Source organism: Budorcas taxicolor, chromosome 18, assembly GCF_023091745.1.
Source record: "Budorcas taxicolor isolate Tak-1 chromosome 18, Takin1.1, whole genome shotgun sequence".
Lineage (NCBI taxonomy): Eukaryota > Metazoa > Chordata > Mammalia > Artiodactyla > Bovidae > Budorcas > Budorcas taxicolor.
In genome coordinates, this window is record NC_068927.1 from 36,943,964 (window position 1) to 36,955,822 (window position 11,859).

Below are 11,859 nucleotides of genomic sequence, written 5' to 3' on the forward strand. Positions count from 1 at the left end.
GACGCAGCTAGTCTAGCAGGTTCTTGACTCCTCAGCATGTGTTGGGCCAGAGGACAGAGTTCCCTTGGGGAGTGGGACCCCCAAAAGCCTCTCCTTTTTCCTGAACCAGGAAGACAGAATAGACAGCAGGACTGGGAGTATTTATTGGACCTCAGCGGAGCCTGTGGTGGGCTCAGTTGTAGGCTGTGGCCTGATTGACCCAGGTACCGAACCTGCTGAAGGAGTGTACATGGCAGGTGTGAGCACACTGCAGTCCCTGGTGCCCCAGGAGACCGTATCAGTGAGCACCCATGTGTTCCCCTTCTGGCAGACAAGCAGGCCTCCAGTCACCCTGGCGGAAGGAGAGGGGAGAAGTCTGCATGGGGGTGAGAGTACCACAGGAAAGTGCCGAGGACAGGACAGGGGGCCAGTGCTCACCTGGCGCAAGGAGGCCCCTGCACAGATTGTGGAGCTGGTGAGCATGAGCCCTGGTACTGCTGGCACCGTCTCTCGGTGAGCAGGGCAGAGCCGGCTGCCGCAGGTGTGCCCGAGTCACACTGCCTGTGGGCCGGGCGGGGCTGCTTATGCCCCACATGGCTTGCCCCTACCCTTCCCTTCCACCCAGATCTTTGACCCAAGTTCCTACCCACACCACTGAGGCACCCAGCCATGTGAGGAAGCCAGGAAAACTGGTGAGATGCACATTGTGTACTGGGCTGGGGAGGAGAGTGTCAGTAATACGAGATCATTGTTCATGGTGGTGGGATTCCAGGAAGGGTGCCTGTGGAGCCAGGAAGGGGCCGTGCAGGATGGGCGTGGGCACAGGCCCCCAGGGTGATGGGTGCCAGGGGTTAGACCAGGGCATCCTGTGAGTTCCTCACCCCTAGGGCCTACACACCTACACTGCCCACCCTTCCTTTCCCGTCTGCAGCCCAGGCATTCACCACAAGATGGACAGACCTGCAAAGGCTCAGCACCAGATGCTGGGTCGTATTCACCCAGGATGACAAAGTGGCAGCCAGGGCTCCAGTGAGAGTGGGGCTGGGCAGCCAGAGGGAGGGCAGAGTGACAAGAGAGGGGCCTCCAGAGCAAGGTGGTGGGGAGGTGGGGCAGGGGTGGGGCAGGGAGAGGGGAAGCAGTCCCACAACATTGCAGTGGGCAGCCGTGACTGCCCAGGACTGGCCGGTGACAGACCCACCACAGAAGCAGAAGCCTTTGCTGTCTTGGGGTCAGGGGTTAGCAGTGGGGGTGGGCCCAGGCTAAACCCAGGCATGAAACACCTGACATCCTGCCCCACCGCAGGGTCCTGTACCTACGGGGACACGTCCCAGGGCCAGGGGCCCAGCACTGCCTTCTTCCCATATACAGTCCTCTGGCTGAAGTGCAGCGCTGGTTTAATGGCAGGAACGCCACAGCCTGGCCATTGGACTGGATGGGACCTGCTTCCCGCATCCCAGCCCACTTCTCTCCTCCTGGGTGCCCTCAGGCTGTGTCTCCAAAGGGGTCCAGATCAAGAGGGCTCTTATCACTGCTCCTTCCCTCATGAGCACCTCTGGGCCTCTACAGCAATCTCAGCTGCCCCATCCAACCAGCCCCGACATCCTGTCCATTCTCCCACCTCTCTCCGTCCTACTCACACCAGCTCTACTCCACCTCCCATCCCAGGCCATTCTTCCCCCTGACCCAGGTGTATGTTGTCCCCTTCCTAACCTCTCCACTCACTCCAGACCTTAGCAGTCTGGACACCACATACAGCCAGATGGCTCTTAAACTACACATCCACCTTTTGCTTCAAGGCTTCCTAAACCCTCCCCTGCTCCTGAACCCGTCCCAAGCTCCCATCCCATTTGGGAGACTGGCCCCTGCCCACCTCGTGCTTTCTCCCAGCCCTGCCACATCCTTTTTCCTTTGCCCACTCTATCTACCTGCTTGCCTTCTAGCCACCCCAGCCCCTTCTCTGAGCCCCTGAGCAGGAAGCTTGGGCAGGTATTGTGTTGCCCTAAGGCTGTTCAGTCAGGGCTGGGCCAGGCCCACTCAACGCAGGAGGAGCCAAGGAGGACGAGGCTAAGGGTCAGTCTGAGCAGCAACACTATAGCAGACATGAGGCTGAGAACTGGGCCTGGCTTTATGGGCCTCCTTGTCCTTGTGCCAAAGTCCCAGGAGTGAAGCCAAGCAGCTCCTTCCCATGCTGTGTCAGCAGGAGGGTTCTGTGTCAGAGCCCTCCACCCAGGCCTTATCAGATAGAGCCCAGGTGTGAGGCTCTCACCTCCTCCATCCCCCAAATCCTGTCCTCTGATTGGGTCCCCACCTCACATCCCAAGTGTTGAGCACCAGGTACTAAGGACTTGTGCTTAGCCTTAATGGCGACCACTTGGTGGGTGGTATCAGGGAAGTCTCCCACAGCTGTCTGGAGTGTCAGACCCAGAGAAGTCTGCTTAGCACTCAGGAGTGTTCCTGACTGGTAGAAGGGCCAGTGGCCAGGACAGGGCAAATCCTAACACATCATCTCAGAGATTCCTTATCAACTTGGAACAGAAGTCATGGTTTGCTCAGGGAGGTGATGACTCTCCTGCCACATGGTATGCGTGGACCCAAAGCTTCACCTGTCTGGTTTCAGAGCTCACGCTGTTCATGATGATGTCTAGGAAGGGTCTTGTGCACAGGAGGGCAAGGTATGAGCTCTTGGTGACTGATCGACCCTGGATAGAGGTCAAGGGTAGAAGGGTGACAGCCATCAAATCTGCCAGCGTCCAGCCCTTGGGGCTCCCATGGACAACCCCTGGTATCTACAGCCCATTCACTGAAGAGCTCCAAGCTAAGCCTGAACTGAGAGAGAGAGGACACCCCTGTGTGCAGAGTTGCAATGGGTAAGTTGGTTTGCCTCCTTTTAGGAGTGTGAGCACTGTGGCTGATTCAAGAACACATCAGTCAAAACAACAAGATGAAAAAAAAAAGTTAATTGTTGACTGGAGAGAAGGATAGATAGGTAATAAAGCAAATATAACAAAATACTAATTGTAAAGCCTGTGGTGGGTATATAGGTGTTCAGTGTGGAATTTTTTTTTTTAACCCAAACACTCTGATGGATTTCAGGGAGAAGCTTTTTTTTTTTTTAATATATATATATATTTACTTATTTTTGTCTGTGCTGGAGCTTCGTTGCTATGCAGGCTTTTCTCTGGTTGCGGTCAAGGGCTACTCTTCGTTGCAATGCACAGGCTTCTCGTTGCAGTGGCTCCTCTTGTTGTGGAGCACAGGCTGGAGGACACATGGACTTCAGTGGGCTTGATTGTTCAGCTTTCCCGGCTCACGAGCACAGGCTCAGTAGTTGTGGCCCATGCTCCTCAGTATGTGGGATCTTCCTTTGAGCTTAAGCGGCACGTGGGCTTGATTGTTGAGCTTTCCCGGCTCACGAGCACAGGCTCAGTAGTTGTGGCCCATGCTCCTTAGTATGTGGGATCTTCCTGAACCAGGTAGCAAACCCATCTCCTGCATTGGCAGGCAGATTCTTTACCACTAAGCCACCAGGGAAGCCCCCAGTGTGCAATTTTTTCAGTTTTTATGTTTATAAAAATAAAAACCTTCATAATAAAACACTGAGGGAAAAAGCACAATCAGGGACCTAGGGATGTCCAGCCTGGATTAGGCTCTCCCCAGGGACTGGGCAGATTCTAGCAGTTTCAAAGCTCCAGGGGAATTCAGCCATTCTCTCCCAGGGCAGGACGCTCCCACCAGCACCTAGCATCTGGGTGCTCGGCAAAAGTCTGCTGGATAAATGTATCATGTCATCTCTTCCCACGTGAGCCCTGTGACCCCTGGCAGTCAGAAAACAGAGTCAGTTCCCCTAGTCATAGCCTAACAAGTGCAAGCAGAAGCTCAGCGTCGTGTTAGTACCTCAGGTGTGCCTGGTCATCGGAGGGGTTCCACAGATGAAGGTGTTATAGGAGTGTGCTTGTGAGAACTTGCCCTTGGAATCAGGAAGCAGCTCCTCCATCGGCATTTTAGCCATAGTGGGGCAATGCGGGGTGGGGGATGGGGGGCGCGATCTGACTGGGAGCTGTGGGCTTTGTCCTTGATCACTGATGAGGCAAGTAAAGGCTCTACGTGGGGGCAGTACATAGAGCCCTTTGGGTTGTACAGTGGTCTCCAGTGGACCAGAGGGCATGGGAGTGGTAGGGGGAGCCTCCATGGTATGCAGAGGGGGCTTTCCACCTTGAGCCTGCAATGGCTTGCCAGGGCTGGGGTTCTAGAGGGGTAGATGACTAAGGTGAGTGAATGGTGCCCCTCAGGCCAGATTGCAGCCATGGTCTGGAAGGAATGGTCTTTGCAGGACACCTTAGCCACAGAGCCCTGCTGGCTGCTTGTTCCCCTCCACCCAAGAAAGACACAGTCATCTGCCGAAGTAGGTATTTGTCTTTTCTGGGTTTATTCCTCCTTGTTCCAAGCTCTGAGCCTCAGCCTACTTCACTCCACATCCATGGCCTGCACAGTTTCCTCTACCACCTCCAGGGTCAGCGGCACCACTGTCTGGGACAGGACAGGTGTGGTCCCAGGGGCAAAGCGGTACTGGCTGGACCTGGGAAGAAGCAGGGATGACCCCTCAAAAGGGGCCCATCAAGTGTCCCGTCCTCTATAGCCCTGTCTTCCCACTACCACCCCATCCATCCTCCCCTGGGATTCCTCCACCCCCAGTGCTCCTACCTCTCTATAGGCTTTGTGGGAGAGCTCAGGGCTCGCAGCATCTTGGCGCCGGCCGCGGTGATCACACATGCATCCACATTGCCCCCAGAGCCCAGGTCACCCAGGATCCCTGCAGTGATGGCTTCCACCAGCAGTTCCTGCGCTGCCTCCAGCTGCAATGATGTGTGTCACTGAGGCCTGATGGACCCTTCTAGATCACCCTTAGGCTGTAGCCTAGAGACAATTCATCTTGAAGCCAGGCCTCATTTGCTCACACCCAAACTTCCCTCTCTCTCGCCCTACCCCCCCATCTCCACCCCAAGCTCCTCTATCCTGGTTTCAGTGTCCCCCTGTACAGTGACCCCATGTTCCCACTGCCCCCATCTTCACAAGCTTCTGAATCACACTTGTGGCTCTGCTTCCACTGGCCTGTTCACCCACCCCCAATTCCCCACTCACTGCCTTTTCTTTCTGGGCCTTAGCTGCTTATAAAGTGACATACATATGCCTTCTGCTTCCATCCATCCCAAACAAAATCCAGACCCCAGACCGCACCTGCTGTTCCCCTCTCCTCAAGTTCAAATGGCACTTTGAGTTTTGACTTCTGAGGCAGTCCAAGCTTTGGCACTGTTCGAATAGCACCTCACCCTCACTCCACTGGCCCCTCAGTCTCCACTCAAGTCACCTCCGAGAAGCCTTCCCCGACTAGGCCAGGGTTCCTCTGCGTTTCCCCAGCTCGTGGGTGCACTTCCCATCAATGCTCGCGTAATGTGGTGGGGGTAGGGGGCGCAGGTGTCACTCACCGTCATGTTCGGCTGGAACCGGTCCTCTAGCACTGCTATGGCCGCATCCTGGCCTGATCCTGCAAGCAAGAGGGGCATCTGAGATCAACTGCGGCCGCCCAGTCGTGGGATAAACGTTGAGGTCAGGGTAGCATAGCAAGGTTCGTGGGGAGCGGGCAGAAGCGCTCACCCAGGGCCGTGAAGGGCAGCCGGCTGTAGGAGCCATGGGGGTGCACGCTGTAGAGCTGCGGTCCTGTGAAGTCCACACCGCCCACGATCAGCGACGCTCCCACATAGCCCTGGTACCTTTTAGCCGAGTGGGTACGGTCAGTGGAAAGCACAGGAGCCCAGGTCCCGCCCCTCCACGAAACCGCCCCCGCGTCCGAACCCCGCCCCTTCCCGCGGTCTGGCTCCCCATAACTGACAGCGCTCCCCGCTGTCGCCCTCTTAGCTGCTCTTAGGCCCGCCTCTTCCGGGCTCTCGGACTTCGCAGCCCCGCCCTTTCCCCGGTCCTGTGTCCTCTCAGCCCCGCCCTCCCCGCAGCTGCCCCGCCTCGGGGTCAGCTTAGACCCGCCTCAGCACCGGAAGAGCGTCTGTCGCAGCATGCGGGTGACGGTGGCCACGCGGGCCTCGCGGCCCGTGGACAGCGCGTGTAGCTCCATGTTGGACGCCGCCATCCGCGTGGTCATCTCGGCGTCCGCGGCTACTCCAGCCCCACAGCAGCTGAGGGCGAAAGGAGGGGTCCGTGTGGGCGTTGCTAGGACGTGCTGGCACCCGGGATGGGAACGAGGGGGCGGTTCTTGGAGGGGGAGAGTTAGGCGGAGGAATGCTCACTAGATTTTGGGGGCGATGAAGTGGATCTTTTCGCAGATCTTGTCCGCGACGACCGAATCGTTAGTGGCCCGCGTATCCGCGCCCAAGATGACCCCGTCCTGGGGGTAGGGGGGAGGAGCCGTTGGCCTAGTCCCCACGTCCCATTTCCCGCCGCCCCTCTAGGCCGCACCATCCCAGCTCCCTGCTTACTTGGAACACAAGGCCTGCAATGGTGGTCCCGGTCTTGCGTGCGTGAGGGACCCGGAGCCCCGGTAGGGCGTGTTGCAAGGCTGCGTTTCTGGAAACGGAGAGGAGAGGCCCAGGTTTCAGTTCTTCTGGGACCCTCATCACATCCCCTACCTCTGTCCCGGTTTCCCTCACCTCCTGGGGTAAACTTGGGAACCGAAGTCGTTCAACACACATACCCTTCCCTACTCTCGCCCCCAGAAATTTTAAAGATCCTGGGGTTCTCACTCCCGGAAGCCCTCGCTGAAGGGCATAGGCAGCTGGGAAACCAACCATTCCCGCCCTCACCTCTCACAGTTCTCGAAGGAGAAGCCGCTCTGGGGCTCTAGCACTGTTTTCTGCATCTCCAGGTAGGCAAGGGGGTCAGAGGAGTGGGATCAGCAGGCAAGAAAGAAGGCCGGAAGGCTTGTCCTCTGCCGGGTTGCACTGTTTCCCCCTTTCGCTTTCACCTTTCCTCAGAGCATGCTGGTCCCTTTCTGCATCTTCTCTTTCACTTTCACCTTCAGCTCTGGTCTTTCGCAGCTTAGGAAGAGGGGAGATGTCCCTTGCCTGGCACTCCAAGCTGCTCCTGGGTCCTCTGACTTAACAGAGGGACAAATCCCTCCTATTTAGCCACTGTCCAGCCTGAGGCTGGAGCTCTGCCTACCCTGACCCCATCTCTAACCTCAAGTCTCAGTGCCCTAAGGCTATCGCATTGATGAAGTCTCTGTTCTTATTATTATCAATCTTCAACGGCATCAGTCATGGCTACCTTTTGTCCTTCTCCCAACTCCTGCCTCTTGTTTGCTGCCTCTGCCTTCTTCCCAGAACCCAAACACTGAGGCTCAGTCCTCTCAGCCAAGGCGATGCTGATCTGTCTTCCATGTTTCAGATGCCATCCTTCCTCTCTCAGGAGGGGCATCATGGTTGTCCCTCAGGTGGCCTGTAGGCATGCTGGGCTCTGCCCATGGCCAAGCCTTATTTCACCTCCCAAAGGACCCTTTATCTAGCCACTTCTTTCTCTGGATTACTGCTTGTCTCAGCTAGCATCCTTTCTCCGCTGGGCACAGCACTGGTTTCCCCACAATTCCTGCCCCTCACCCTCCACCCCAGACTATACTCCATGCTACAGAGAGGGGACTCTTTTCTAGGTTGGAAATCTGGTCACACTCTTTCCTTGGTTAAACCCTGTATCAGTTGCACACAGCTCTTAGGCTCAAATGAGTCTTTATAGTCACCCTTCTCATTCATTCCATCTGATCTCTGCATTGACAACACCTCCTCTGGGAAGCCTTTCCTGACCCACAAGACTCGCCACCTTGTTGCTCTCTATACTTTTCTCTCAGATCATGTAGCTCCATTACCTAAAAGTTAAATCTTCACTAGTGAAGTGACCTATTTAATGGCTGTCGCTCTCCTAGATTCTAAACTCTTGTCACGCACCTAGCACTCAAAAGCCTCTGTCCAGAGGCGGGGTCTCGCCTGCCCTTTTGGGAGCTAGGAGGGACATTTCAGATCTTCCACATCCTGTACTCTTGGCTCCATGTATGCCCATTCTACTGCTATGTGTGCAGCTGCCTCCAGTCCCCAGTGCCCAGAGCAGAGGCAGGCACAGGCGGGCTGCTTAAACAGCTCAACCAGCAGTTTGTGCATGCTAAATCGCTTCAGTCGTGTGTCTTTTTGTGACCCTATGGACTGTAGCCCGCCAGGCTCCTCTGCCCCTGGTATTCTCCAGGCAAAAATACTGGAGTAGGTTGCCATGCCCTTCTCGTGGGAAGCTATACATCTCAAGGTGCCCAGTTCAGTCCCAGGCTTTAGCACAGCTCCTAACTCCGCAAAGCACCAGGCCTGTGGCTGCGGATGAATGCATCCTGGTGTGAGGACCCTAGTGCCTTTCCTTCAACCCACAGCACACATGTCAGGGCTTTTAACAGCAAAGGAAAGTCTTTATTCAGGGGGCATGGGCTTTGGGCTGGCAGTCGGGGGTACAACAGTGCTATTTCGGTAGGTACCCAGCAGGATGGCATTGATGTGCTCCAGTGTCTGATTGCTGAAGACCATATTGAGGTGCTGTGTCCCTGGCAGAGGCAGCAGGTGCACGGGCTGTTTCTGGCGGCCCTGCCAGCGGGCACAGAGCTCGGTGCTACGCGTGGCCACAGTGTCATCACCATCCTCATATAGCACATCCACAGGGTCTGTGTAGGGGAAGCCGTGGTCATAGATGTAGGTGCTAGGAGTGGGCAGGCCTATACCATACAGACAGTACACTTCCACGCCAGGTGCTGGGAGGCCTGCCAGCAGGTCACGTGACTGGAGCCACATGTACCAGCCTTCCTCAAAGTGCAGGTCTGTAAAGAAGCGCTGCATGTCACGGCTTGTGTAGTTGATGCTGGGGGTGGAAATGAACACGTGGTCCTCAGGCCACGTCTGCCTGGCAGGAAACATCCAGGGTGACGTTGTCGTCATGCGCTGCTCCTCTTTCAGCTTGATGCTGGACATGATTGGGATGCCTTGGTTGTCACCTGGGGACAGAGAATAAGGTGGGACAGGGCTACTCCAGCCAGCAGGCCTGGCTACTCCAGGCCCACAACTTGCCCCCCAGCCCAGGCCAGTTGGACACTCAATCTTGTCCTTGCCCAATCCAAACACAGACTCCAAGTCCTAGACTAGAACCGGCCTAGCATTCAAGAAGTGCTCATGTGTACTTGTTAACTGAGAAGCCCCCATGGCACCTCTGACAGGCAGAGCTGGAGGGCTACAACAGGAGGGTAGCGGAGCACTGTTTCATGAGGACGGGAGTGTGAGTTGGGGGGATATAGTGCTGGCAGTTCTGTCTCAGGTAAGTGTCTGTTGACCCTTGTGGCCTGTGCTGCACAGGGCTCAGAGCTGTGTTCTGGGAAGGATGAAGTGAGACCCATCTCTGTTTGACACCCATTGATGTGGTCTGGTGTTTCCTTCACTTCAGCTCCTAGGGGTAAGACCATGTCCAGGTGTGCTCAGCCTACAGTACATGCTCCACATGAGGTATCTGTGCCACTCCTCAGGGAAGGGCAGGAGGGGCTCCTGGGGTCTGGCCCTGGCTTTGGCAGATCTGCTGTGGCCTGGCTTAGGGAAGATCCGTGTGCAAAGCAGCTCCTGGGAGCTGAGTGGGTAGACCTGAGGCCAGAAGGAACAGACCTCAGTCAGACTCAGCAATGAGTCAGGTTGCTGGGATTCACTTCATCTTTGTTTACCTCCCCTTTATCATCGCTGAGACAAACTGTCAGGAATTTGTCTAACAGTCCAGGCTGGGCTCACTGCTCTCCAAGGACAACGAAAGGGGCTATTTCCCAGAGGTGGTAGACAACACCCCCCAGCTGGGCATTGTGAGAAAATAGGAGTAGGGCCAGGCCCACAGTCAGCTTCTTTCCACCACGCCCCCACATCCCGTGGGACCCAAGTGATCACAGGCCCTCTCACCTGAGGCCAAGACTAACATAGGCTTGATGGAGCCTCCCCAGGGAGCCCCGAGAGAGATGAAGCCGTCGATGAAGCGGTCCTTCCAGGTCTGGGGTTGGCGCAGTAAGAAATAGAGCAGGTGCAGGCAGCCAAGGCTGTGCCCAATGAGGAAGACCGGCTTCCCGTACGTGGCATGCATCTCCTCCACCAGCCCAGCAAGCTTCAGGTAGTACTCTTCCTGCTGGCCTGCAGCGGGGATGGGTCAGCATGGCTGGTGGTGGGGGCCTCCGCCCTGCCCCCCAAGCCCCCTAAACATAGACACACTCACTAGGCTCCAGCCGCCAGTCGTAGGGGGCGGCCCGCACTGTCTCATCCCGCACGTACCCATTGTTGACCAGGTTCTGTACCAGTGTGTGCATATAACCTGTGGGGGAGGCGGCAGCACCAGGGGCTGTGGCCATGGCCCCTGCAAGCCCAACACAGCCTAGAGCCCCACCTCTCCCTCAGCACACACACACCTGCCAACTTGCTGCTGTCCAGGTACTCGACAGAGTAGGTCTTGCCAAAGCCGGGGACACGGATCTGTACACCGGGGGCATTGGACACCCGCCCAGAGCTGCGATTGTACACAACCCTGGGGGCAGTGGGACATTCAGCAGACCCGGCCAAGGAGCAGGGCAAGGGACTAGGCCAGAGGGGACGGCACCCACCTGGTGTTGTCGATCCAGCAGTCTACCCCAAGGGGCAGGAACATGTTGAGATCTAGCCAGATGGTGAAAAAGTCCTCCGTCTTGCGGTAGCACATCCAGTTCACCACACTTGGTTTATCCAGCTTGGCTTCCAGCTGATTCCCCAGGCAGCCGGGCACTGCGGGCACCAGCCTTCACTCTGGATCCCTCCCATTCCCCTGTGGTGGACCCCACCCTAGCCTCACCTCCCCGACACCACAGTGACTAGCCCCACCCCTTCCTCTCCTATACACACTGTCAACCCCCAGAGACTAAGGACAAGATCCTCTTTCTGTTCATATCCACTGCTCCTTCTCCCCAAAGCCCAGACTCCCCCCAGAGAGGGAAGATCCAGGGGCCAAGGCCACTGACCCCTGCCCCCACAGAGCAAACAGCTAGCACGACTCTCCATCTCTGCCAAAGTCCAAGAGGAGAACAAATAGTGTGGGGAGCGGGGGCAGGACTTGACAGGCCTCTCCTGCTCTCCTGGGCTGGGCACCTCGTCCTTGCAGGGGTGGGGGCTGAGGAAGGAGCGGCCGGGGGGAGAGAGGGGGCTGGACCCAGGGTCTGGCTACAGCTACAGCTGACCACAGCTTGTAATGCCCTGACCAAGCCCTCCGGCACACCCACCCGCCACTCCACCCACCTGGGGGAGACACCTTGGAGACACAGGAACAGTGTGGTGCGAGAAGGGGTGGATTTCTCCTCAGGACAAGCCTCTGGCCCCTCCAAACACTGAGTTAAAAATCGGGGCTAACGCATGGGCAGAAGGGCGTCAGCAGGCTCTGCTACCAGGGGCGGGGGCCCTGGTTCCCCAAGGGCCAGCCCGGGTGTATCGGGCCTGGCGGGGGCTTACCGAGGATGACGGGCCGTGTGTGGTTACTGAGCTCGGCCTTGGGCGTGGTGTGCGGGGGGAACAGCACATTGAAGAGCCAGAAGGGGGCAGCAGGGGGGAGCAGCAGCCCCAGCAGCAGCAGGACCCACTGCCACGGGGAGCCGGGCAGCCCCATTCCAGCCCTAGCGCCTGGTGCCCGGTAAAGCGGTCCTGGGCTGGCCTTATCTGGAGTGGGGGTGGGAGGGGCCCCAGGGCCAGTGGGAGGGACAGCCTGGCCAATGGGGCTGGCCATCAGTTGCTGGAAAGGGGCACAGCCTCAGGGAGCCGGCTCTGGGCCTGGATTCAGTCCCGCCTTCTTCCCCTGTGCCAGGGGAAACAG

At 57.3% G+C, this 11,859-nt stretch overlaps 3 protein-coding genes across 4 annotated transcripts; all 3 read right to left on the minus strand.

Annotated features, from left to right (window-relative positions):
- Nucleotides 1-172: 172 nt before the first annotated feature.
- CTRL (chymotrypsin like) lies at nucleotides 173-2,081 on the minus strand. Its single transcript, XM_052656690.1, is given in 11 exon segments — nucleotides 173-222; nucleotides 225-331; nucleotides 389-461; nucleotides 464-499; nucleotides 502-536; nucleotides 578-760; nucleotides 861-882; nucleotides 936-1,020; nucleotides 1,125-1,209; nucleotides 1,299-1,407; nucleotides 2,021-2,081. Coding segments are annotated over 11 exon segments (846 nt in total).
- Nucleotides 2,082-3,131: 1,050 nt separating this feature from the next.
- On the minus strand, nucleotides 3,132-7,062 carry PSMB10 (proteasome 20S subunit beta 10). Of its 2 annotated transcripts, none has more exons than XM_052656263.1 (8): nucleotides 6,789-7,062; nucleotides 6,465-6,552; nucleotides 6,276-6,373; nucleotides 6,024-6,164; nucleotides 5,632-5,747; nucleotides 5,463-5,521; nucleotides 4,681-4,832; nucleotides 3,132-3,468 (listed from the first exon to the last, which is right to left on the minus strand). In XM_052656263.1, the coding sequence occupies exons 1-8, from the start codon at nucleotides 6,842-6,844 to the stop codon at nucleotides 3,426-3,428; spliced, it is 753 nt and encodes a 250-aa protein (XP_052512223.1). In that variant the 5' UTR covers nucleotides 6,845-7,062; the 3' UTR covers nucleotides 3,132-3,425. The 2 variants fall into 2 exon arrangements, with proteins under 2 accessions (XP_052512223.1, XP_052512222.1); XM_052656262.1 differs by lacking the exon at nucleotides 3,132-3,468 and adding an exon at nucleotides 4,365-4,555 and having other exon boundaries at nucleotides 6,789-7,026.
- A 1,355-nt stretch (nucleotides 7,063-8,417) lies between these two features.
- On the minus strand, nucleotides 8,418-11,772 carry LCAT (lecithin-cholesterol acyltransferase). The gene is made up of 6 exons (XM_052656671.1): nucleotides 11,502-11,772; nucleotides 10,628-10,784; nucleotides 10,436-10,551; nucleotides 10,246-10,341; nucleotides 9,939-10,163; nucleotides 8,418-9,001 (listed from the first exon to the last, which is right to left on the minus strand). Exons 1-6 carry the CDS (start codon nucleotides 11,770-11,772, stop codon nucleotides 8,427-8,429), a joined length of 1,440 nt encoding a protein of 479 aa, XP_052512631.1. The 3' UTR covers nucleotides 8,418-8,426.
- Between the last annotated feature and the right edge of the window lie 87 nt (nucleotides 11,773-11,859).